The sequence below is a fragment of the Scyliorhinus canicula genome, chromosome 3 (genome assembly GCF_902713615.1).
Source record: "Scyliorhinus canicula chromosome 3, sScyCan1.1, whole genome shotgun sequence".
NCBI classification, from domain to species: Eukaryota; Metazoa; Chordata; class Chondrichthyes; order Carcharhiniformes; family Scyliorhinidae; genus Scyliorhinus; species Scyliorhinus canicula.
Genome location: NC_052148.1, coordinates 160068957 through 160096290, shown reverse-complemented (window position 1 = coordinate 160096290; position 27334 = coordinate 160068957). Strand labels below are relative to the sequence as shown.

The 27334-nt window shown below is 49.1% G+C and overlaps 1 protein-coding gene across 5 annotated transcripts in view; it reads left to right on the top strand.

Annotated features, from left to right (window-relative positions):
* LOC119963062 (complement C1q tumor necrosis factor-related protein 7) overlaps positions 1-27334 on the top strand; it is a 90187-nt gene that overhangs the window by 48702 nt on the left and 14151 nt on the right. For 3 of the 5 annotated variants that reach the window (XM_038791610.1, XM_038791612.1, XM_038791611.1), the window contains one exon: positions 12137-12394. In XM_038791610.1, the coding sequence (XP_038647538.1) occupies positions 12137-12394 (258 nt within the window). Of the gene's footprint in view, positions 1-7272; positions 7331-12136; positions 12395-27334 lie in introns of all 5 variants that reach the window. The other 2 variants (XM_038791613.1, XM_038791614.1) reach the window with 1 other exon arrangement.

Genomic DNA, 27334 nt, shown 5'->3' with positions numbered 1-27334 from the left:
GAATGGATGCTTCCGCCTGTGGGTAGGGGAGGGAGGTGTTGGTAGTTCGGGCTTGGCTACCCCCCATTCTGGCCTGGGACCCTTTGTGCCTGCTATAGGGCCCTGTCTTGCCCCCCCCCCCCCCCCATTGTCTACCCCTGCAATTTCCACCACCACCCCCCTCCCTACCCTCCGCCTTCCCTCCTTTCCTCCCTCTTCCTATTCTTCAGTGCCTTAGTGGCCCCTATGCAACTTTCCCCCACCCCCCCTATATTGGCTGTCGGCTTAAAACAGGTCTTGAAACAAGTTCGTGAATGGCTTCCATGTCTAGTGGAAACCCTCTTCCAACCCTCGGATGGCGAATTTGATTTTCTCCAGGTGGAGGAATTCCGACAGGTCGGCCAGCCAGTCTGCAGCTTTGGGTGGTGCTGCTGATCGCCAGCTGTGCAGGATTCTTTGGCAGGCGATTAGGGAGGCAAAGGCAAGGGGTCAGCCCCCATCCCCATGAATAGTCCTGGCTGGTCTGATACCTCGAAGACTGCCACTTTAGAGCTTAGCTCCAGCCTCATCCCCACAACCTTTAACATTGCGTTGAAGGAGGTTGTCCAGAACCTGACAAGTCTTCGGCATGCCCAGGACATGTGGGTGTGGTTGGCCAGGCCTCCTTGGCACCATTCTCACTTGTCCTCCAACTCCGAGAAGAACCTATTCTTTCGGGTTCTGGTCAGGTGTGTTCTGTGCACCACTTTCAGCTGCATGAGGCTTAACATTGCACAAGTGGAGGTAGAATTGGCCATGTTCAGTGCTTCGCTCCAGAGTACTCACCCTATTTCAATCCATAGTTCTTCCCCCCATTTTTCCCATATTTCATCCAGTGGGGAGCGCGCCCCTTCTAGCAGTCATCCCTACGGGTCCCCGCAGTTCCCCCTCCTAGGTTCCCACGTCCAGTAGCTCCTCTAACAGTGAATGTCTCGGTGTCCGTGTGTATGTTGTCATCCCCTTGCAGAGGACATTCTGTACCTGTAGGTGTCGCAGTTCGTTCCCAATGGGTAGTTGTAGTTATTCTGTCAGTTCCTCTAACATCTCTTGTCTGTCCACCATATGTAGTCCCTAACAGTCTGTGTCCCCCCCGTCCTGTCTCCACCTCCTAAAGGTGGTGTCCATCCTGGCTGGTGTAAACCTGTGTGTGCCGCAGGTGGGGACCGTAGTGAACATATTGGTTAGACTGAAGTGCTGTTTCATTTGATTCCAGGGTTCGGAATTGGCTTCCACCACTGGGCTTGTTGACTGCTTGGCTGGCGGGGATGGGAGTGCCGCTGTGGCGAGGGCACAGTGTGTCGTCCCGGTGCAGGAGTTCTCCTCCATCCTCACCATTCCGTTTCTGGTTCTTTCACCCATTTCCTCACACAGAGTAAAAAACTCTGGCTGAATTGTAGGTTTGGGAGGGCCGGACCCCCGGGTTCACCCCCCCCCCCCCCCCCCGGTTCACCCCCCCCCCCCCCCCCCCCCCCCCCCCCACCACCACCACCACCACCACCACCACCACAAATGCCATGGTCATTTTGTCAACCGAGTTTAAGAAGCCCTTTGGGATATAGATCGGTATGGATCTGAACAGGAAGAGGAACCTGGACAGCACGTTCATCTTGATCGTCTGCACCCTCCCCGCTAGGGAGAGCGGGAATGTGTCTCATTTCCATGGTACTATTTTTACTTCCTCCGCCAGACTAGTCAGCTCCCATTTGTGGATCCGTATCCAATCGTGGGCAACCTGGATCACCAGATAGCAAAATTTGCATTGGGCTCACTTGAATGGTAATCCCACCAGCTCTGCCCCTACCCTTTTCGAGTTCACAGGGAAGACTTCACTCTTGCTGAGGTTGAGCTTGTAGCCGAGAAGGCTCCAAACTCTCTCAGGAGCTTCATGATCCCTTCCATGCTGTTTGTGGGTCCGAGATGTAGAGGAGCACATCATGCGGCAAACACAGGTTTACACCAACCAGGATGGACGCCATCTTTAGGAGGTGGAGACAGGACGAGGGGGACACAGACTGTTAGGGACTACATATGGTGGACAAACAAGCGATATTAGAGGAACTGACAGAATAACTACAACCACCCAATGGGAACGAACTGCGACACCTACAGGTACAGAACGTCCTCTGCAAGGGGATGACAACATACACACGGACACCGAGACATTCACTGTTAGGGGAGCTACTGGACGTGGACACCTAGGAGGGGGAACTGCGGGGACCCGTAGGGATGACTGCTAGAAGGTGAGACTGTGAGCTCTCTGTCTCCTCTTTGGATTCCCTTCCAGTTTTTCACTGCTCTGCGGGCCATCACCAACAGCTCATTGCCAGGGTAAATAGGCGTGGGAAGAGCGGACATCTCTGCCTTGTGCCTCTGTGCAGCTGGAAGTTTTCCGAGCTGGTGGTATTGGTCCGCACGCTCGCCATGGGGACGTTGTACAGGAGTTTCACCGAGGAGGTGAACCCTGTCCCCAGCAGAACTGCTCCAGTACCTCAATGACATACTTCAACTCGACTCTGTCAAAGGCCATTTCTGCATCCAGGGAGATGGTCACCTCTGGTGTTCTCTTCCCGGATGGAGTATAAGTTTCTTTTTATTAAAGTTGGAAGAAATATGACCGAATAATTGTCATAATATCCACTCATGTATATCATGAGATGCAGACAGGCAGTGATTGACACACAGGATAACCAATGAACACACACGACACAGAACAACCAATCACCAGACAGGACACCACCACTATAAAGCCCACAGGGCATTAAGACTCTCCCTCCCTCACAGGACACAGCTACTGAGATAGTTAGAGTGCACAAGCCAGTGAACATCATCACCATGTGATAGAGAGCTAGTCTAGTCAAGCCAATAGGAGGTTATCAGTTAGGTTAATAGAGTGTCAACCCACAGCAGATTGTGTACAACAATCAGCAGGTTCAATAAAACAGTGTTGGATCATCTCCTGTGTCAGAAGCCTGTTTCTAGTTTTACTGCATCCAGTTGCAGTCGATGTTAGACCAACTCAGATAACACATCAATAGTGAATAAATAACTCATGAAAAAAAGATATAAATATGATTAAGGTTGACACACAATCTCGGGTCGGCTGGGATTGCATGGAAAAATTGGAGCGCGGGAAAAGACCGGTACACAAAGTCTATAACCCATATGGGTGCACCTGGTTTGTTAGAAAGACTGGGCCCATAGGGTTTATTCCCGGATAGACTTTTTTGTCCTGAGCAGGGGATTGATTCCGAGGGTGCAGGATGCCGAGTACTCGGCCATAGCGATTTCGGACCATGCCCCGCACTGGGTTGATCTGGAGATGGGGGAGGCGCGGGACCAGCGCCCGCTTTGGCGCCTGGATGTGGGGATGCTGGCGGAGGAGGAGGTGTGTAAGAGGGTTCGGAGAAGCATTGAGGGGTATCTGGATACCAATGATACGGGGGAGGTCCAGGTGGGGATGGTCTGGGAGGCTCTGAAAGCAGTGATCCGGGAGGGAGCTGATCTCCATCCGGGCCCACAGGGAAAGGAGGGAGAGGAAGGAGAGGGAGAGACTGGTGGGAGAGCTTCTGAAGGTGGACAGGAGATATGCGGAGGCACCGGAGGAAGGGTTGCTGGGAGAACGGCGCAGGTTGCAGGCCAATTTTGACTTGTTGACCACCAGAAAGGCGGAGACACAGTGGAGGAGGGCACAGGGCGCGGTATATGAGTATGGAGAGAAGGCGAGCAGGATGTTGGCGCATCAGCTCCGTAGGCGAGATGCGGCTAGGGAAATTGGGGGAGTGAAGGATGGGGGTGGAAATGTTGTGCAGAAGGGGACAGAAGTAAATGGGGTCTTTAGGGACTTTTACGAGGGATTGTACCGGTCGGAACCTCCGAGGGGGAGAGAGGGGATGGAGAGCTTCATGAACAGGCTATGTTTCCCAAGGGTTCAAGAGGAGCTGGTAGAGGGGCTGGGGGCGCCGATAGAGTTGGAGGAGCTAGTCAGGGGGATCGGACAAATGCAGTCAGGTAAGGCCCCGGGGCCGGACGGGTTCCCGGCAGAATTTTACAAAAAATACGCGGACCTGGTGGGTCCCCTGCTGGTGCGAACTTTCAATGAGGCATGGGAGGGGGGGGGGCTTTGCCCCCGACGATGTCGCGGGCATTGATCTCTTTGATCCTAAAATGGGATAAGGACCCCTTGCAGTGCGGATCATATAGGCCTATCTCGCTCCTTAACGTAGACGCTAAGTTGCTGGCGAAGATCCTGGCTACCAGGATAGAGGATTGTGTGCCAGAGGTAATTCATGAAGATCAGATAGGATTTGTCAAGGGGCGGCAGCTCAACACGAATGTGCGGAGACTGCTCAATGTTATCATGATGCCGGCAGTGGAGGGGGAGGCGGAGATAGTGGTGGCGCTGGATGCAGAGAAAGCGTTTGATAGAGTTGAGTGGGGGTACCTGTGGGAGGTGCTGGAGAGGTTTGGATTTGGAGAGGGATTCATCAAATGGGTGAGGCTGCTTTACGCGGCGCCGATGGCGAGTGTAGTCACAAATGGAAGGAGATCGGAGTATTTTAGGCTCTATCGTGGGACCAGGCAGGGGTGCCCCCTGTCCCCCTTGCTCTTTGCACTGGCGATTGAACCGCTGGCCATGGCGTTGAGCGAGTCAGGGAAATGGAGGGGTCTAGTGCGGGATGGGGAGCAGCACCGGGTATCGCTGTATGCGGACGACCTGCTGTTATATGTGGCGGACCCAGAGGGGGGAATGCCGGGGGTGATGGAGCTGTTAGCGGAATTTGGAGGCTTCTCGGGCTATAAGTTAAATTTAGGCAAGAGCGAGGTATTTGTAGTGCACCCAGGAGATCAGGAGGAGGGAATTGGGAGACTCCTATTTAAGAGGGCAGTGAAGAGTTTCAGGTACCTGGGGGTGCAGGTGGCCAGGAGTTGGGGGGCTCTTCATAAGCTTAACTTCACCAGACTAGTGGAACAGATGGAGGAGGAATTTAAAAGGTGGGACATGGTGCCGCTATCGCTGGCGGGCAGAATGCAATCCGTTAAAATGCCGGTTCTCCCGAGGTTCTTGTTCCTCTTCCAATGCTCGCCCATCTTTATCCCTAGGGCCTTTTTTAAAAGGGTGACCAGCAGCATCATGGGATTTGTTTGGGCGCATGGCACCCCGAGGGTGAAGAGGGTCTTCTTGGAGCGGAGTAGAGATGGGGGGGGGCTGGCATTGCCCAACCTCTCGGGGTACTACTGGGCGGCCAACGTGTCGATGGTGCGTAAGTGGGTGATGGAGGGGGAGGGGGCAGCATGGAAATGGATGGAGAGAGCGTCCTGTGGGGATACAAGCCTGGGGGCCCTGGTAACGGCGCCGTGGCCGCTCTCTCCCACGAGGTATACCACGAGTCCGGTGGTGGCGGCTACCCTCAAGATTTGGGGGCAGTGGAGGCGACATAGGGGAGAAGTGGGGGGCTCGATGGAGGCTCCGTTAAGGGGGAACCATAGGTTCGTCCCGGGGAACATGGATGGGGGATTTCAGGTATGTTATAGAGCGGGCATTAGACAGCTGAGGGACCTGTTTATCGACGGAAGGTTTGCGAGCCTGGGGGAGTTGGAGGAGAAATTTGGGCTCCCGCCGGGAAACATGTTTAGATATCTGCAGGTAAAGGCATTTGCTAGACGGCAGGTGGAGGGATTCCCTGCGCTCCCCGCGAAGGGGGTGAGTGACAGGGTGCTCTCGGGGGTCTGGGTCGGGGAGGGGAAGATATCCGATATTACAAGCTTATGCAGGAGGTGGAAGAGGTGTCAGTAGAGGAGCTGAAAACGAAGTGGGAGGGGGATCTGGGGGAACAGATCGAAGACGGGACATGGGCTGATGCCCTGGAGAGGATAAATTCTTCCTCCTCGTGTGCGCGGCTTAGCCTCATTCAATTCAAGGTGCTGCACCGGGCCCACATGACTGGGACGAGGATAAGTAGGTTCTTTGGGGGTGTCAGGTGCTCGGGGAGTCCAGCGAACCATGCCCATATGTTCTGGGCATGCTCGGCATTGAAGGAGTTCTGGAAGGGGGTGGCGAGGACGGTGTCAAGGGTGGTGGGATCCAGGGTCAAGCCAGGATGGGGACTCGCGATCTTTGGCGTTGGGGTAGAGCCGGGAGTGCAGGAGGCGAAAGAGGCCGGTGTGCTGGCCTTTGCGTCCCTAGTAGCCCGGCGAAGGATTTTGCTACAGTGGAAGGACGCGAGGCCCCCTGTGGAGACCTGGATCAATGACATGGCGGGTTTCATTAAGCTAGAGAAGGTCAAATTCGCCCTGAGAGGGTCGGTACAAGAGTTCTTTAGGCGGTGGCAACAATATGTTTGCTTATTTTATTTAAATTTGATTTATTTAATTTTAATGTATGGTTAAGTTCTCGTGTTGGAGGGGGGGAGTGTGATACATGTGATGTTACGGTATGGGGGGAATTGTGGGTGTTATGGGGCTGTTAGTTGCATATTACTGCTTGTTGCTATACTTGTTGTTATATTTTTATATTTTCCGTAAAAAATTCCAATAAAAATTATTTTTAAAAAAAAAGAAAGACTGGGCCCACACAGTGGTGCAGTGGTTAGCTCTGCTGCCTCATGGCGCCAAGGGCCCAGGTTCGATCCCATCTCTGGATCACTGTCCGTTTGGAGTTCGAACCCCACAATGGGGTTCCCCAGAGGGCCTGCCCCACACAGCCCCCTGGCACAGTCGCCAACACTGCCAGGTTGACCAGGGTGCCAGAGGCAGTGTCCGGGCACTACCTGGTCCTGTCCCTCTCTCCCTCAGGCCATACTTACCTTCACAATCCCGGCGGGTTCCCCTTAACGGCTTCAAGTTTTGCAGAATCTGTTGTAAACCTCGCTGACGTCACATCACATCGGTGAGGGGAGGGGAAAATCTGAGAAGAAGATCTCGCTGGCAAGGTTCTTGACCCCACGGTCTTGCAGGATTTTTCACAGCTTTGCCATTTTCACCTGCGGCGAACGCCAACTGAAAATCTGCAATGAGTGTTAAACTGTCAGAACCATCCAAAGTTAGCGGTTTAAATTGCTTTGTCAGATGGTTCCCAGCGCAATCGTCCAGGGGACATTAACGCTTCTGGACAATTTTCGGGTAAAACCTAATCTGGGAACTTCCAAGCGGGATTCCCCAGCGAATTTCCATAAATGCAACTATGGGGAGTCAGGAAGTTAAGGCCACTATCTTAGTGCGCCAAATGGTAATTTTTCCTTTTCTAAATTTTTGTAGATTTCAAGAAAGCCTATGAAACTTTTGTGACAACTAGTCATTTCTGTTGCAATTGGAGGTTCGTACAGTGGCCATGAAACTTTTCCATGTAATATATTGGTTGTACTCTGTAGCTTAGACATACAGAAATGAAACTTTTGCATTGACTTAAATTGAGAGTCGATTGTTCAGAATGTGAAAGAAAGCATAAAAATATATCACAAATACCCTGAATATACTATTTCTGTGACATTTTGTGTTGGAATTTCCATCTGGTTAGAAGATAGCGAGGGTTGGAGGTAGGGGAGGATTTACATCAGCTGTGATCTAATTACATCCCAGAGCCAACCTCCAAGATGAACAGTTATTAGAGGCAGAGGTATACACTGTAGTTTAACACTAACTCTGGTGCTACTGATTGTCCACAGCACCTCATGAATGCCAAGTTCTGAGCTGATAGGTCTGTTCTGAATCTATCTTATTTAGTACAAGTGTAGTGCCACACTCTATGACGGAGGGTGTCCTTATTGTGAAGAAGGACCATGTGGTGGGCACTCTAACAAATACTCTCATGGAGACATGCACCTGCAACAGGTAGTTTGGTGAGGATGAGGTCAAGTAGGTTTTTTTCCTCTTGTGAGTTCTCCCACCCCCTGCCACAGGCCCAGTCTGTGTTCTTCAGGACTTGGCCACAGGTTTGTCAGCTACTGAGCCACTGTTGGTATTTAATATTGGAGTGCCTCACCCAGGGTGTATTCTGTACTTAGTGCTTCTTCCTAATTGGGGTACAACATGGAGGAGGACTGATTCATCAGCTGAGGGAGGGTAGTAGGTGGCAATCAGCAGGAGGTTTCCTTGTCCATGTTTGATCTGATACCATGAGACTTCATGGGGTATTGAGTCAACGTTGAGGATTCCCAGGGACATTTTCTCCTGTTTATATATTATTGTGTCACCTCCTCTGGCAGGCCTGTCCAACCACTGCCTTATGACATACCCAGGGATAGTGATGGAGTCTGGAACATTAGTTGAAAGTGTGATTCTGTGAACATGACTATGCCAGGGTTTTGCTCTGCTAGTCTGTGGGAGAACTCGCCCAATTCTGGCGCAAATATCCAAATGTTAATGAAGAGGACTTTGCAGGGGCCTGGGACTGAGTATGCCTTTGTTATATCAAAATCCAACATATGAGTGGAATTTTAACAATGGCATGTCATTCTCGATGCCACTCCCACTCTCTTGATCTTTGCTGAGTACAATTAAAATTTAAAGTGTCAGCATGGGAGCAACAGGTGTTCACACAGCGGGGAAGCTGTTCCGTAGTGAAACCCGCCATCAGCTGACAATGCTGCAGCTATGGGGGAATTATAAAGGAGCCTCCTGGACAAACTGGGAGGCTCCATTGTAGGCACAACTTTCCTACCCACTCTGTTAAGATAAGATCACTGAGAGTACAAAGTTGGTCTTTTATATATATTTTATATTACATTGGCTTCACTTTATTCGCATGTGCATTATTATTATTTGTTGAGAGTTGTTTAGTCAGAGCTAAATGTACTGGACCACTGCATGGTTTGCACGCATTGATGGTTACATGAGAGTTAAGGACATTACTTTATTGTGGAAGAAACAATGCTGTATCTTCGCATGTTCATGTTAGTGTCCAGTATTGAACTTACTAAGTTCTGTGACATGGTTGAACGTCTCAGCTGGTTCTCCCTGCTGTGTTTTGTAAAGGACATTGCCCGAATTCACTCTCAGTGAGGATAATTGAAATGTTGAGGTGAACTCAAAGCCCTGTGAGGACACTGCCAGCCAACACCCTGAGATGGACCCACATGCGGACAATACTGACACCATCCTTTCGGCCCCTCATTTCACTACCCTAGCTGACAGGCCAGACTACTCACAGGATGCCAGGCCCTTCCTGCTTCACTCCTCAATTACCCAGGCCCAACCTTCTGTCCTCCCTTGGATCCCTCTTCCACTCCTTATGCCCCTGCCCTCAGCCCATAACCTCGCCCGCAACGCTGATGCAACCTCGCCGACCAAGAGCCTCCATGAAAGCTTCTAATCTCTCGTGCTGCAGAGTTTAACAAAGAATACCGCTTAACTCAGATAGAACTACACAAGCCAACTGTTGCTCCACCTTTAAACAAACATATGCCACAAAGTTCCCATGTGCTGTGGGCAGGATGTAAAAAAGTATCAATACAATGAGTTTTCATAGAAACAGTGCAAAAGGAGGCCATTTGACCCATCAAGCCTACACTGACCCTCTAAAAGAGCACCCTACCCAGGCCCAATCCCCCACCCTATCCCCGTAACCCAGCTAACCTTGTGGACATTGAGGGAAAATTTAGAATGGCCAATCCACCTAACTTGCACACCTTTGGACTGGAATGCAAATGTATCACAAGTTGAAACCTGCCACAGGATAGCGTGAAATCCTACACCCCACCCCCACCACTGCCACCACCTGAAAGTAGGAATAGACCATATTGATCATGACCCTGCTCTGCCATTCAATATGATCGTGATTGATCATGGATTTCAACTCCATTTTCCTGCCTGCTCCCCATTACCCTCGATTCACACGGCACCAAAAACATCTCCACCCCAATCATAAATGTATTCATAGATGAAGCATCCACAACCCTCTGGAATAGAGAATTCCAAAGATTCACAACTCTATGACTGAAGTAATTTTTCCTCATCTCAGTCCTAAATGATTGTCCATTAATCTGGAGATGTGCCACCCTGTTTCAGAATCCATAGGACCCCTACAGTGCAGAAGGAGGCCATTTGGCCCATTGAGTCTGCAACAGCCTCCGAAAGAACACCCTACCTAGGCCCACTCCCCACCCCAGCCCCGTAACCCAACCCAATCTGCACATCTTTGGACGTGAAGGGGTAACTTTATCATGGCCAATTCACCTAACCTGTACATGATTGGACTGTGGAAGGAAACCGCAGCACCCGGAGAAAACCCACACAGGCACAGGGGGAATGTGCAAACTCCACACAGTCTCCCCAACAGGTGGAAAATGAAATCTTTTCCACTGCTGGAAACTGAAATTTCAGTTTCTGCCTAATTAAGTCATCTCACCTGCCTGTTTTCCCTCTTTCAGGCCTCAGGAAACCTTCCCCAAATTGGGTTAGATTTTGCTGTCAGTGGCAAAGTGACATCACTTCCCATTGATCGCAAAGAAGGCTGCCCACAATGGTGTAGCAATCTCTGTGAGGGTGACTTCCCCTTTCCCGGTGGCAGCTTAAGCCTGATGCCATGTAAAGGGAACCTCAAAGCATCCAGCAACAGTAATACCTGCAAGCTAAATAATTAGCCAATCACATTGAAAATATCTCACACACAACAAACTAAGAAGTTCTAAGCACTGATTACCATCATTTTTGATTAAAATTTTTAGATACTGAAGCAAATCATTATTGGCTTAAGATAACAGTTAAAATTAAAAAAATGTATAATAAATTTGGAGTACCCAGTTCTTTTATCCAATTAAGGGGCAATTTTGTGTGGCCAGTCCACCTACCCTGCACATCTTTGGGTTGTGGGGGTGAGACCGACACAGACACGAGGAGAATGTGCAAACTCCACATGGACAGTGAGCCGGGGCCGGGATCGAACCCGGGTCCTCAATGCCGTGAGGCAACAGTGCTAACCACTGTGCTATCGTGCCGCACTATAAAGTACCTTTTTGAAGGGTGTTTACATCAAGACTAAATATAAAAGTGGAACATTTCAGCAGTTCACCGATTGCTTAGAGATTTCAGTCTGCATGGACTTCAACAGCGCTCCTTCTGAAGAAATGTCAAATCATGAACAGCAATTTATGGATTTCCATATTATTCTGCACATGTGCAGACTCCTGTATTTTTGTCAGTTCCAGCATGATAACAATAGCGAATACTGAGAGACACCCCATTATTACAACTGCAAAATTCACGCCAAAGGTTAACATTGAAGGTTTCAGATTACTCCTGTTAATCTCCCGAATCCTTGAGGGAAGATTTTGGGACCTGAAATTTAGAGAATAATTATTAAATCTGCTTTTTTGACTAGATTAAAATTAAAGGACTAAACACAGCCAATCAATGCCTATTCATAAATGTAAAAGTTAGGGGTGACACGGTGGCCTAGTGGTTAGCACTGCTGCCTCACATCTCTGAGGAACCGGGTTCGATCCTGGCCCTGGGTCACTGTCCGTGTGGAGTTTGCACATTCCCCCCGTGTCTGCATGGGTTTCACCCCCACAACTCAGTGGGGGTGGATTGGCCACACTAAATTGCCCCTTAATTGGAAAAAAAAGAATTGGGTACTCTAAATTTATTTTTTAAAATAGAGAAATAAATGTAAAAGTTCAGCTTTTATATTAAAAGATTCGCTACAGTTCACAAGGAGGCCATGCAACCCTCCAAAGAGCAGCTAGGCCCACTCCTCCACCTATCCCTGTAACTCAGTAACTCCACATAACCTTTGGACATTTTAGCATGGCCAATCTACCTGACTTGCACATCTTTGGACTGAGGGAGGAAACCGGAGCACCCGGAGAAAACCCTCGCTGATGCGATGAGAAAGTACAAACTCCACACAGTCGGAATCGAACCCAAGTCCCTGGTGCCGTGAGACAGCAGTGTTAACCACTGTGCCACCATGCCGCTTTTCTGAGAACTCTTCTGGGTCTTATTGAAGTCTTCTGTTTATTTTTATTGTTATTACTTTATTGATGGACCAATCTGTTGTGAGAAGGCTTCAGTAGGCAGGAGTGAGCAGTATTTCACAATATGTATATAATTCATGTGAAAATGTGTGATATTCAACCTATAGTAAAGCATGCCATATATCAATTGTTCTTTTATTTTATAGATCACAAGATGTTTGCTTTACTTTACTTGGCAACCTTTGTGTACTGTGTATCTGGCCAAGCTCTTCTGAGCAAACTCAAGGGAGATCGAAGATACACCAGTAACTTTTCCAAATTAATATGTAGTGTACCTGGTTTACCAGGACCACCAGGGCCACCAGGAGCAAATGGGACCCCTGGGCCTCATGGACGCATAGGCCTCCCAGGCAGAGATGGAAGAGATGGCAGATCAGGTGAAAAGGGTGAGATGGGGACATCAGGTACAGTATTTATACTTTTTATCCCAGCTATTGACACAATATACATTTTTTTTAACCAAACCAGCCATATTAGAAATAATGCTCAATGATATTTGTAATATGCTGGTCACAATACACATATTTGACACCTTAATATTGTGCGGGTGTGTGTGTGTGTGTGTGGAACCCGGTGGTGCCTGAGGTAGACTTAGTCTTGGTGGCCGTCGAGGACCCAGGAAGACTACACGTTGGGTGTAGTGGGGTCCGGAGCCCATAGCAGGAATGCTGAGGGAGTTCGAAAGATCGGGGCTGACTTTACAAATGACAGCCTGATATAGGAGTACTCTTCCTGCACTGGTGAGTGTTCCCCGCCAAGGCCAAAAAAAGGCCACAGTGCCGGTGAATAGCGGGGTGTTTCTCGTGCTGCGGATTCTGATTTTTTTTCCCCCATTAAATCAAGTCCAATATTTCACATCGACTGCTACCGTTCATGTGATGAAGAATAATCATCAATGTGAAACGATCTGCGGAATTGCAGTGGGAAGCGGGCCGCCATTGGCAGACAGTGGGATCTTCTGGTCCTGCCATTGTCAACAAGGTTTCCTGTTGAATGCTCCCCTCGCCACTGGGAAACCCACTGCAGGGGGGGGGGGGGGACCATCAGCAGGACCGTAAGATCCCGCCAGCACGAATTGCCGGAACCTTGTTTCACTCCAGACGCTAAGTGTTTGCAGCATTTCTTATTTTCATTTCGGATTCCCAGCATCTCTAGAATTTGCCTTTACGCCACATATTCATCAAGGCTTATGACATCATCGATTCTTGGCTATGATTGGAGCTTTGGCCAAGATATTCCGGTCCCACACGTGGTGGGAATTACCGCTGGCAGGATGGTCCATTCCCAACCAAAGATCCTGATGCACGATCAATTACACAAAGACGAGAGTTGGATGCAATCAAGGCTTTATTACATTAAGATGTGTGGCCTCCAACAGCAGCTGGTGAAATGGCTGCTGTATGGGGAGCACACATATTTATACTCCGCCTACTGGGCAGAGCCAGCAGACAGGGAACTACCTCTGTACCTGTAGTACAGGGCCTTACCATAAAGCACCTACATCAACATCCTCTGTATACAATACATACAGCAGTGATGACTACCACATTCACCCCCTGTTAAAAACATTGAGTCCAGCGGGTGGGGGGGTGGAGAACTATATACAGAAAGATGTGTTTTAAAAGTACAGATAACATTATAAATTCAGGCGGTCCAGAGCCTTGATCTGTCGTTGAGAGCGGCGCAGTGCTGGCGGCGACTCCGGCCTCAGTTTGGTTTTCGGTGACTCCGGGAGCGTGTCGTAATCTTCTTCATCCCCAGCTGTGAGCAGGGGGAGGACGGATTGTCCTGGAGCGGGGGCTGCGGTGGGGTGCGCTGGGGGAGGGGAGGGTGGCGCCGAGTCGGGGTGTGTGTGTGTGTGGAACCCGCTGGTGCCTGAGGTAGACTTAGTCTTGGTGGCCGTCGAGGTACACTACGTAGGCGTACTGCGGGTTGGCGTGAAGTAGCTGTGCCCTCTCAACCAACGGGTCTGCCTTGTGGAGTCGAACGCGTCTATGGAGGAGAACGGGTCCTGGAGCTGCCAGCCATGTCGGGAGCGAAACCCTGGAGGTGGACTACCTAGGGAAGGCAAAGAGACATTCATGGGGTGTTTCATTAGTCGCAGTGCACAGGAGCGACCGAATGGAGGGAAGGACGTCAGAGAGGACCACCTGACAGCAGGAGGCTGGGAGATTTCTGGACCGTAGGGTCAGTTGGACGGCCTTGCAGACCACCCCATTCTCCCGCTCCACCTGCCCATTTCCCCGGTGGTTGTAGCTGGTCGTCCTGCTCAAGACAATACCCCTGTTTAGCAGGAACTGGCGCAGCTCATCGCTCATGAATGAGGATCCCCTATCGCTGTGGACGTAGGCGGGGAAGCTGAACAGAGCGAAAATGGTGTTGAGGGCTTTGATGACGGTTGCAGACGTCATATCAGGTCATGGGATGGCAAAGGGGAGTCTGGAGTATTCATCGACCACACTGAGAAAGTACATGTTATGGTCGGTGGAGGGGAGGGGCCCTTTGAGGTCCATGCTGAGGCGTTCAAAGGGGTGGGCGGCCTTCACCAGGCACTGTCTGGCCGGTAGAAGTGTGGCTTACACTCCGCGCAGACCTGGCAGTCACTGGTGATAGCCCTGACTTCCACGATTGAGTAGGGCAGATTGCGGGCCTTGATGAAATGGTAAAAATGGGTGACCCCCGGGTGACAGAGGTTGTCGTGCAGAGTCCTGAGTCGGTCCACCTGTGCACTGGCACATGTACCTCGGGATAGGGCATCAGGGGGGTCGTTGAGCTTACCGGGGCGATACAAAATCTCGTTGTTGTAGGTGGAGAGCTCGATCCTTCACCTCAAGATTTTATCGTTTTTGATCTTGCCCTGCTGTGTGTTATTAAACATGAAGGCAACCGACTGTTGGTCAATGAGGAGAGTGAATCTCCTGCCGGCCAGGTAATGCCTCCAATGCCGCACAGCTTCAACGATGGCTTGGGCGTCTTTTTTGACGGAGTAATGCCGAATCTCGGAGGCATGGACGGTGCGGGAAAAGAATGCCACGGGCCTGCCTGCCTGATTGAGTGTGGCGGCCAGAGCGACATCTGATACATCGCTCTCGACTTGGAATGGTAACGTCTCGTGGATTGCGTGCATCGTAGCCTTGGCGATGTCGTCGGCCTTGATACGGTTGAAGACCTGGTGAGCCTCGGCCATCACGGGAAAAACAGTAGGTTGAATGAATGGGCGGGCCTTGTCTGCGTAGTTTGGGACCCACTGGACGTAATAAGAAAAGAACCCCAGGCATCGTTTGAGGGCCTTGGAGCAGTGGGGAAGGGGGAGTTCCATGAGGGGATGCATGCGGTCGGGATCGGGCCCCAGAACTCCGTTCTGGACCAGATAGCCGAGGATGGCTAAGCGGTTCGTGCTGAACACGCACTTCTCCTTGTTGTTGGTCAGGTTGAGGAGATTGGCTGTGTGGAGAAATTTGGCAAGGTTGGCGTCATGGTCCTGCTGATCGTGGCCGTAGATGGTGACATTGTCCAGGTACGGGAAAATGGCCCGCAGTCCATTCCGGTCAACCATTCGGTCCATCTCCCGTTGGAAGACCGAGACCCCATTGGTGACGCCAAAGGGAACCCTAAGGAAGTGGTAAAGGCGGCCATCTGCTTCAAACGCGGTGTACGGGCGGTCCACCTTGCGGATGGGGAGCTGGTGGTAGGCAGATTTCAGGTCCACAGTTGAGAAGACTCGGTACTGTACAATCTGATTGACCATATCAGATATGCGTGGGAGGGGTACGCGTCGAGCTGTGTGTATCGATTGATGGTCTGACTGTAGTCAATGACCATCCTGCGTTTATCCCCAGTTTTCACAACTACCACTTGGGCTCTCCAGGGGCTGTTGCTGGCCTCGATGATGCTTTCCAGAAGTAGTCGCTGGACTTCGGACCTGATGAAGGTTCTGTCCTGGGCGTCTGCTCCTGGTGGCGACGAGTTTGCAATCTGGGGTTAGGTTTGCGAATAGGGAAGGTGGGTCGACCTTTAGGGTCGCGAGGCCGCACACAATAAGGGATGGTAGGGGACCGCCGAATTTCAGTGTTAGGCTCTAATTTCAGTGTTAGGTTGCACTGGAAGTCCAGGCCGATTAGCAGGACAGCGCAGAGGTTGGGAAGAACGTTGAGGCGGAAGCCGCTGAACTCCATGCCTTCGACTGTGAGAGTGACGATGCAATACCCCCGGATCGCCACGGAGTGGGACCCGGAGGCCAGGGAGGTTCTCTGGTTGGCGGGGTGTACCGCGAGGGAGCAGTGACTTACCGTAATGGGGTGAGTTAAGCTCTCGGTGCTCCCGGAGTCCACCAGGCTGAGATCTCGTGCCCATCGACCTTCACTTGAAGCAGTTGCAAGGTTGTGTGGACGAGATTGGTCAATCGTGACCGAGGCGAGACGCGGCTGGTCATCGGCGGTTGCAGGCGACGAGCGGCCGGGTGAGGCACCCGGGGGCATGGGTCCTGGGTCGGGTAAGATGGCGGCACCCACTGGCCACACGTTAGAATAGAATAGAATAGAACAGTACAGCACTGAACAGGCCCTTCGGCCCTCGATGTTGTGCCGAGCAATGATCACCCTACTCAAACCCACGTATCCACCCTATACCCGTAACCCAACAACCCCCGCCTTAACCTTACTTTTTAGGACACTACGGGCAATTTTAGCCTGGCCAATCCACCTAACCCGCACATCTTTGGACTGTGGGAGGAAACCGGAGCACCCGGAGGAAACCCACGCACACACGGGGAGGACGTGCAGACTCCTCACAGACAGTGACCCAGCCGGGAATCGAACCTGGGACCCTGGAGCTGTGAAGCATTTATGCTAACCACCATGCTACCGTGCTGCCCACGTGTCGTGGGAAAAACAAGATGGCGGCACCCGTTGGTCCTGGGGGGAACAAGATGGCGGCGCCCACGGGCCGCACGCATTGCGAGTCGAGCAAGATGGCGGTGCCCACGGGCCGCACGTGGTCCAAGGAGGGGAAGATGGTGGCGCCCACGGGTCGCACGTGGTCCGAGGAGGGGAAGATGGCGGCGCCCACTGGCCGCACGTGGGAGGTGCCGGAACAATAGCGCTGAAAGAGCGGGCCTGGCACACCGCAGCGAAGTGCCCCTTCTTGTCACAGGCCTTGCAGAGGGCGCTCCGGGCCAGGCAGTGCTGTTGGGGGTGTTTGGACTGCCCACAGAAGTAACATTTGGGTCCCCCGGGTTTGGCTGGCTGCCGTGCGACACAGGCGTGGGGTTGGCTGAGGGCGGTCGCTGATGGGGTCCATGATGGGGGTGGCCGTCTGCGGAGTCCATGATGCGCGGGGGGGTGGGCCGCGTGGTCGGGGGAGTAGGCCTGGATGATGCGTGAATGCGTCTCTCATGAGCAGATTCGAGTGTTCTGTCCTAACTAGGGGATCCAGGGCACGCCAGAAATCTTCCACTGACTCACCAGGAAGTTGACGACGCATGGAGAGGAGGTGCCTGGTGTAGAGTGTGTTAGGCGGCTGAGCTAAGTTTTCCTTCAGTAGCGCCATGGCTTCTGTGTAGGCCGGCATGTCCTGGATAAGTGGAAAGATGTTGGAGTTCAGCCGCGTGTAAAGGATCTGGATCTTCTGTGCTTCTGGGATTGGGTCTGTCACAGACCCGATGTATGCTTCGAAACACGCTAGCCAATGTTCAAAGTCCTTTTTGGCCTTGTCTGCTTGCGGATGCATCTGCAGGCGATCCGGCTTGATGCGGAGGTCCATCTTCTGAAAACGTAGTGTAATAAATTGATGCACGATCAATTACACAAAGACAAGAGTTGGATGCAATCGAGGCTTTATTACACTAAGGTGTGTGGCCTCCTACAGCAGCTGGCGAAATGGCTGCTGTGCAGGGAGCACAAATATTTATACTCCGCCAATTGGGCAGAACCAGCAGGCAGGGAACAACCCCCGTACCTGTAGTACAGGGCCTTACCATAAAGCACCTACATCAACATCCTCTGTATACAATATATGAAAATGAAATGAAAATCGCTTATTTTCACGAGTAGGCTTCAACGAAGTTACTGTGAAAAGCCCCTAGTCGCCACATTCCGGCGCCTGTCCGGGGAGGCTGATACGGGAATCGAACCATGCTGCTGGCCTGCTTGGTCTGCTTTAAAAGCCAGCGATTTAGCCGAGTGAGCTATATACAGCAGTGGTGACTACCACAAGTCCGTTGTCTTCAGGTGGGAATTTCCAATCTGGTGGCAAGTGAGACTGGAAAATCCAGAACTTTGATCTGAGTGATGAATCTTCTGTGTCTTTCTCACCTCTCTGTGTGGAGTCTGCACGTTCTCCCCGTGTCTGTGTGCGTTTCCTCCGGGTGCTCCGGTTTCCACCCATGGTTCACAGATGTGCAGGTTAAGTAGACTGGCCATGCTAAATTGCCTGTAGTGTCCAAAGGTTAGGTGGGGTTACTGGGTTACAGGGAGGGAGTGGAGGTGTGGCTTGAGTGGTGTGCTCTTCCAGGGTCCGGTGTAGACTCAATGGGCCGAATGGCTTCCTTATGCACTGTAAATTCTATGATTTTATTATTCTATGATTCTAAATGAACACCAGATGATTAAGAAGCTCAAGAAGGACTCAAGGTGATTTCTAATTTTCCTTTATGGAGCCATAAAATGGAAGATTTAGGACCCCACTCATCCCTTGCTGGACTCACCAACCTTCCCTACTGCAATACAGTTAGAACTTCCCTTCCATAATCTTCAGGCAAGTGGGAAACTTAGAGAACTCTACTGTATTTTACTGGATAAACCGAAATTCCAGTGAACTTTGGATCAACGTCTTTGCCTGTGCATCACGTTTCATACCATACTTATTATAAAACATTGTGTAATTAGAATCAAAACATGTATAATTTATGTTTATAGACTCTCCCTGGCGTTTGCTCTGTGTCACTCCCTTTCTCTCTCCCTGGTGTTTGTTCTATGTCACTCCCTTTCTCTCTCCCTGGTGTTTGCTCTGTGTCACTCACTGTCTCCCTGGTGTTTGCTCTGTGTCACTCTGTCTCCCTGGGGTTTGCTCTGTGTCACTCCCTTTCTCTCTCCCTGGTGTTTGCTCTGTGTCACTCACTGTCTCCCTGGTGTTTGCTCTGTGTCACTCACTGTCTCCCTGGTGTTTGCTCTGTGTCACTCACTGTCTCCCTGCTGTTTGCTCTGTGTCACTCACTGTCTCCCTGGTGTTTGCTCTGTGTCACTCACTGTCTCCCTGGGGTTTGCTCTGTGTCACTCACTGTCTCCCTGGTGCTGGCTCTGTGTCACTCACTGTCTCCCAGCTGTTTGCTCTGTGTCACTCACTGTCCCTCTCCCAGCTGTTTGCTCTGTGTCACTCACTGTCCCTCTCCCTGGTGTTTGCTCTGTGTCACTCACTGTCTCCCTGGGGTTTGCTCTGTGTCACTCACTGTCTCCCTGGTGTTTGCTCTGTGTCACTCACTGTCTCACTGGTGTCTGCTCTGTGTCACTCACTGTCTCCCTGACGTTTGCTCTGTGTCTCTCCCTGTCTCCCCTGGTGTTTTCTCTGTGTTGTTATATTACTGGGTTCAGTAATATCTATCGTTACTAGTTGCTGTTGATTCCGATGATCTGACGGTGTGATCCTGAAGAAATCACGAGTCTTCAACTTAAGCAAACTAATTTATTAAAGTACCGATTCATTATAACTGAGTTTTACACTCTACTGAACTATCTCTAGAAATCAGGCAATTAAATATGATTGTATTTACTGATACACAACTATAAATACTAACGATAATAAGAGCTATCTCTTATACACTACTGCTAACTAAACACTCCTGGGTTGAATGCGACCAAGGTCCTCTGGGAGCTGAAACTTATAGGTTTCATCTGACGATAATGAATTCAGACATGCCATAATATAATCTTTGACGATCCCATAGCTGTTACATTTTTTTATAGCACTGGAAGATGATCAGGATTTGGAAACTGCAGATAACGTTGTTCTCAGATCTCTATTCATTAGTATCTGTGCTGGTGACAGACCTGTTGATAATGAAGTTTGTGTCACCTGGCTGGGTCACTGTCTGTGTGGAGTCTGCACGTCCTCCCTGTGTGTGCGTGGGTTTCCTCCGGGTGCTCCGGTTTCCTCCCACAGTCCAAAGATGTGCGGGTTAGGTGGATTGGCCATGCTAAATTGCCCGTAGTGTAAGGTTAATGGGGGGATTGTTGGGTTACGGGTATACGGGTTACGTGGGTTTAAGTAGGGTGATCATTGCTCGGCACAACATCGAGGGCCGAAGGGCCTCTTCTGTGCTGTACTGTTCTATGTTCTATGTTCTAAGTTGCTCGGTAGAATAGCAGCGCAAGATGGATGTCTGACACAGAATCAGAGATTTATTAATCGGTTGTTTAACAATATTTACTTATTTTTCTACTTTCCCATTCGACTGTGGTAATGTGGGCGAGATGTTGCGTGTTTAAAAGTCTTGCAAACTCTCCCCAGTCATTGCTATCGAAACATGGTCCATTGTCTGTCATGACCGTGGTTGGTATTCCATGTTGCGAAAATGTTTCTATACTCGCTTTTATCACAGACTTGGATGTCAGATCAGGTAGCTTCAATACCTCTGGATAGTTAGAGTAATAGTTGATACTGAGCACGTAGTCACGACCATTAGAATGAAATAGGTCAATGCCTACTTTGGCCCAAGGAGAGGTTTCCAACTCGTGTTGCTGTGAAGCCTCCTTGCACTGCGCAGGCTGGAACTTTTGACACTTTTCACATCCCAAAACCTTGTCAGTGATGTCCCAGTTTATGCCCATAAACTGCTTGTCTACTCGTCTTTTACACTTTTCAATCCCGAGGTGTCCCTCATGAATCTGACTTAGTATCATGGGCCTGAGACGCAGTGGAATGACTATCCTGTTGAGTCTCAGAAGTAGACCATTTATCACTGTCAAATCTCCTTGAACATTGTGAAACTGGGGACATTGCCCTTTCGGCCACCCTTTATTGATGTGGTGAATGATATGTAGTAGCAATGCATCCTTTTTATTCTCCTCTCTTATTAAGTTTATTTTTTTCATCTTATGCTGGAATGTTGTCTGTACACATCTGTACCTGAGATTCAATGTGTTGAATGAATTCCAGTGGTTCGCTTTGTGAAGTGATGGAGCGTGATAACGCATCTGCTATTATCAGATCCTTTCCAACTGTGTAGATGCGGTCAAAATCATATCTTCAGAGTTTCATTCTTTGGAGTCGTGGAGTCATGTTGTTAAGATCCTTATAAATAATATGCACCAATGGTCTGTGGTCGGTCTCCACAGTGAAAGTGGATCATCCATTCCCTTAGTCACGGAACTTTAATATTCCGGTTAGTAGACCCAAACATTCTTTTCCGGTTTGAGCGTAGCGACATTCTGTTGGTGTCATCGCTCTCGATGCATATGCGACAGGAACCCAAGACGAGCTACCATCCTTCTGCAACAAAACTGCTCCAATTCCGTTCTGACTTGCGTCAGTCAAAATTTTTGTCTCCTTACTTGGATCGAAGAATGCTAAAATCGGTGCAGTGGTGAGTTGCGATTTTAAGTCAAGCCACTCTTGTTGATGATCCTTCGTCCATTCAAACGAGGTTGATTTTTTAATCAGGTTTCGCAGAGCCGTTGTTTGCTTTGACAAATTGGGGATGAATTTGCCCAGGAAGTTGACAACGCCAAGAAAACCAAGAGCTGCTTTTTTGTCCTCCGGGACTTTCATTCCTTGAATGGCTGCGACTTTGTCAGTGTCATGTCGCACACCTTTTTCTGAAATTTGGTCTCCTAGGAACTCGAGTGTAGAAGTGCCAAAACGACATTAGGTTTGATGCAGCTTAGGGCAGCACGGTGGTACAGTGGTTAGCATTGCTGCCTACGGCGCTGAGGACCCGGGTTCGAATCCCGGCCCTGGGTCACTGTCCGTGTGGAGTTTGCACGTTCTCCCCGTGTCTGCGTGGGTTTCACCCCCACAACCCAAAGATGTGCAGGGTAGGTGGATTGGCCACGCTAAATTGCCCCTTAATTGGAAAAAATAATTGGCTACTCTAAATTTAAAAAAAAAGGTTTGATGCAGCTTGAGGCCATACTCATGTATGCATTGAAAGACTTGTCTCAGTCTCGAGGCATGTTCTTCTGGTGTTAATGACCATATGATGATGTCATCTACGTAGACAGGTACACCATCTATTCCCTCAGGCAACTGTTCCATAATGCGGTGGAGTATTTCAGACGTAGATATAATTCCGAAAGCAAAATCTGCCAAAAGCTGTAGTAAAATATGCAGAACTTTCTGCTCGAGTCTTCCAATTGAATTTGCCAGAAACCTTGCGATGCATCGAACTTGGTGAAGATGCGAGCATTCGCCATTTCGCTGGTGATTTCCTCTCTTTTCGGGATGGGACCGTGTACCCTCATGATGTTCTCATTGAGATCCTTGGGATCGATACATATCCGTGGATCACCTGACAGTTTCTTCACATAAACCATCGAACTGACCCAGTCAGTCGGTTCACTGACTCTTAATATTATACCTTGTCGTTGTAGCCTTTTTAATTCCAACTTCAACCTTTCTCTTAGTGGAGCAGGAATTCTCCTTGGTGGATGTACTACAGGTTTAGCATCCGATCGAAGTAAAATCTTGTACTTAAATTGTAGATTGCCCATGCCTTTGAAGACATCTGGATATTTATCAAGGACTCTTTGGATATACTTTTGTAGATCAGGATGAGACGAAGTTGCAGTATAAATACGTGGTATTAGGCCTAGGTCCTTGCAGGCTTGGGCACCTAAGAGTGACGATTTATCTGACTTGATAATCTCAAATCTTAGTTTTGTTTCAATATCCTTGTTGGAAACAACTAAATAGCATGACCCTATTGACGAAATAGCATTGCCATTATGGTCTGTTAGTTTACAGGCAGCTGAAAGGATTTTTGGAGGTTGCTTGAGACTTGAGACGTCGAGCTCGGATAACAAGTTAGCTGACGCGCCTGTGCCCAATTTAAAATTGATTGGGCATTAATTTACTTTGAGCTCCATTCATTATCTGAAGTAATGGAATTAATTGATTTGGTCGGCGAAGTTACTTCAGTGAAGTTTTCATATTTTTCAATGATCCATACAAACAATGTATTTTTCTGAAGTAACTTTCTGAATCTGTCGAAAAATCTTAATCTAACTCTTCTACTTTTGATTGTACACTTCGAACATTAATCTGCCTTGAAACGGTTTGGAAGATTTAAATGCGAGTGTAGATCTGCACTGTGTAGCATAATGATTGAATCTGCCACTTGTGAGCATTGTTTTCCTGAAAGGGCATTTTTTCTGAAAGTGGGAGGTTCGACACCTTGAACGTGTCATTGTGTTGACGTCATGACACCCGACACTTCTTCGTGCATGCGCAGATCCATTTTCGGCTGTCTAGCATTTCTGAGCGAAGTGCGCATGTGTGGGGCTAGAATTCATGCACGCAAGATGGCTGCCGTTTGAAACGTGCATCTTCTTCATCTTAAAAATATTCTAGAGAAATATTTTTAAGTGGGGTCAATCTTGAAACAGAGACTTCCCAGGCAAGTGTTTGCACTCTGTTTTCATACCACCTTTACACACTATGCCTCTTGGGGAATTTTTGCGTCTTTTCACAGAGAAAATACTCTTGGTACTGATTTTCTGATTATTGATGAACCGTACACATTTCTATTGCGATTTCTAAAGTCAATTCTTTTTGCCTTAGTAATCTTTCCCTTAAATGTTCATCAGTGATGCCAAACATGATTCGGTCATGAATCCTTGAATCATTAAGTGCCGAAAAGATACAGGATTGTGCTACTAGTTACAAAGCTGTTAAAGGATTCATCTTTTCCTGGCTATCTCTTCTTAAATATGTAGTGCTCAAACGTTTCATTGGTTTGAATCTTACAATTGCCATCAAATTTAATTTTTTAAGGATTACTTCAAACTTTGTTTTGTCTTGATCTGCAGTGTATTGAAATGTATTGTAGATCTCTATCGCGTGTGGACCAGCCATAGTTAGTAACTGAGCAATTTACAAGCATCTGTTGTATTATTTAAGTCAGATGCTTCTAAGTAAAGCTGAAATTGTTGTTTAAACAAATGCCAGTTTACATTTAAGTTACCAGTGATCCAGAGGTGTCAAGGAGTTTGTGTTCTGTCCATCGAGCTGGGAATCATCAAAGCTTTTTTGGAAAGTGGTGCATCTGTTGCCAAATAGCTGCAACATTTTTCCTTCTTTTCTAACGTTACTATTCTATTCTAGGTAGTTTACTATAGTTAATCCTGGTACCATGTTATATTACTGGGTCTAGTCATATCTAGTTGCTGTTGTTGCAGATGATCTGATGATCTGATCCTGAAGAAACCACGACTCTTCAACTTAAAGCAAACTAATTGATTAAAGTTATGATTGATTATACCTGAGGTCGACACTCTACAGAACGATCTCTAGAAATCAAATAATTAAATATGATTGTATTAACTGATTCACAGCCATAAATACCAACTATAATGAGAGCTATCTCTCATACACTGCTGCTAACTAAACACTCCTGGGTTGAAAGAGACCAAGATCCTCTGGAGCTGATAGGTGGATCTAATACGGGCAGCACGGTGGCATTGTGGATAGCATAATCACTTCACAGCTCCAGGGTCCCAGGTTCGATTCCAGCTTGGGTCACTGTATGTGAGGAGTCTACAAATCCTCCCCGTGTGTGCATGGGTTTCCTCCGGGTGCTCCGGTTTCCTCCCACAGTCCAAAGATGTGCAGGTTAGGTGGATTGGCCATGATAAATTGCCCTTAGTGTCCAAAATTGCCCTTAGTGTTGGGTGGGGTTACTGGGTTATGGGAATAGGGTGGAGGTGTTGACCGTGGGTAGGGTGCTCTTTCCAAGAGCCGGTGCAGACTCGATGGGCGGAGTGGCCTCCTTCTGCACTGTAAATTCTATGTAATTCTATGTAATGGTGTCCTCTCGCATTGGTGTTACAGCTAGATGTTACAATTAACCCATTAGTTATATTCACATATACATATCATTACATGTGTCACTCACTGTCTCCCTGGGGTTTGCTCTGTGTCACACACTGTCCCGCTCCCTGGTGTTTGATCTGTGTCACTCACTGTCTCCCTGGTTTTTGATCTGTGTCACTCACTGTCTCTCTGAGGTTTGCTCTGTGTCACTCACTGTCTCCCTGGTGTTTGCTCTGTGTCACTCACTGTCTCCCTGAGGTTTGCTCTGTGTCACTCACTGTCGCCCTGGTGTTTGATCTGTGTCACTCACTGTCTCCCTGAGGTTTGCTCTGTGTCACTCACTGTCTCCCTGCTGTTTGCTCTGTGTCACTGAATGTCCCTTTCCCTGGAGTTTGCTCTGTGTCACTCACTGTCTCCCTGGTGTTTGCTCTGTGTCACTCACTGTCTCCCTGAGGTTTGCTCTGTGTCACCCACTGTCTCCCTGGTGTTTGCTCTGTGTCACTGACTGTCCCAATCCCTGGTGTTTGCTCTGTGTCACTCACTGTCCCAATCCCTGGAGTTTGCTCTGTGTCACTCACTGTCTCCCTGGTGTTTGCTCTGTGTCACTCACTGTCTCCCTGGTGTTTGCTCTGTGTCACTCACTGTCCCAATCCCTGGTGTTTGCTCTGTGTGAATCACTGTCTCCCTGGTGTTTGTTCTGTGTCACTCACTTTCTCTCTCCCTGGTGCTTGCTCTGTGTCACTCCCTGTCTCTCTGGTGCTTGCTCTGTGTCACTCCCTGGCTCTCTGATGTTTGCTCTGTGTCACTCACTGTCTCCCTGGGGTTTGCTCTGTGTCACTCACTGTCTCCCTGGGGTTTACTTTGTGTCACTCACTGTCTCCCTGGTGTTTGCTCTGTGTCACTCACTGTCTCACTGGGGTTTGCTCTGTGTCACTCACTGTCTCCCTGGTGTTTGCTCTGTGTCACTCACTGTCTCCCTGGTGTTTGCTGTGTCACTCACTGTCTCCCCGGTGTTTGCTCTGTGTCACTCACTGTCCCTCTCCCTGGGGTTTGCTCTGTGTCACTCACTGTCTCCCTGGTATTTGCTCTGTGTCAATCACTGTCCCTCTCCCTGGGGTTTGCTCTGTGTCACTCACTGTCTCCCTGGTGTTTGCTGTGTCACTCACTGTCCCTCTCCCTGGTATTTGCTTTGCGTCACTGTAACAAAAAGGGTTTCCTTTACTCCACAACAGGCTGGTATTGGGTGTTACAGATAACTGTGGGTGTCTCTCTCCTGCAGGTGTTAAAACCACGACCCGGAAGTTTTGCACTGGGACAGCTTTGCAAGAGAGAGGGGCCAAGTCTCACTGTTTATACCTAACCAGTGAGGTTGTCCTTATGCCACACCAGTTACCTTGACCGCCACCTACGCCTGTGTGAGTCTCTCTCCTGTGATGGAGAAATGTCACCCGGAAGTTCCCCACTAGTGCAACTTCACAAGAGAGAGAGAGGGACCACTGTTTATTCCTGACCAGTAGCATAGAACATAGAACAGTACAGCACAGAACAGGCCCTTCGGCCCTCGATGTTGTGCCGAGCAATGATCACCCTACTCAAGCCAACGTATCCACCCTATACCAGTAACCCAACAACCCCCCCCTTAACCTTACTTTTTAGGACACTACGGGCAATTTAGCATGGCCAATCCACCTAATCCGCACATCTTTGGACTGTGAGAGGAAACCGGAGCACCCGGAGGAAACCCACGCACACACGGGGAGGACGTGCAGACTCCACACAGACAGTGACCCAGCCGGGAATCGAACCTGGGACCCTGGATCTGTGAAGCATTTATGCTAACCACCATGCTACCGTGCTAGCCTCTCTTGACTGAGCATGTTCGAAGTGCTGTCCTTTTCCGGTCCTTGCCTTCGGGATTATGTCCTGGCAATCATTGTGACTTGACCAGAGCGCACAGTGAAAGGAAGGTGAGAATCACAATAATGGTAGTTTTAAAATAATTGATTTATTCAAGAGAAATTAAGTCTTCTGCAACTCTGATTAACCCCCACACACACACATACACACACACACACCGATTATGAAATTCTATGTGTAAAACAAGAGACTAAACGGCACATCAAAAATTCTTACAGTTTATGCAGATTTACTTTAGCGACGCAAACACAGATACATTCACTCACCCACCCCAAACCTCAACAAGCTATACTAATTGGGTGTTTTCTGTGAGCTGGAGGAATATACTCACCGCTCCAGGGACAGGAAAGTTTTAAAAAAACGTTGATACAGATTTTTTTAGATTTTCTTCCAAGCCGTCAGGT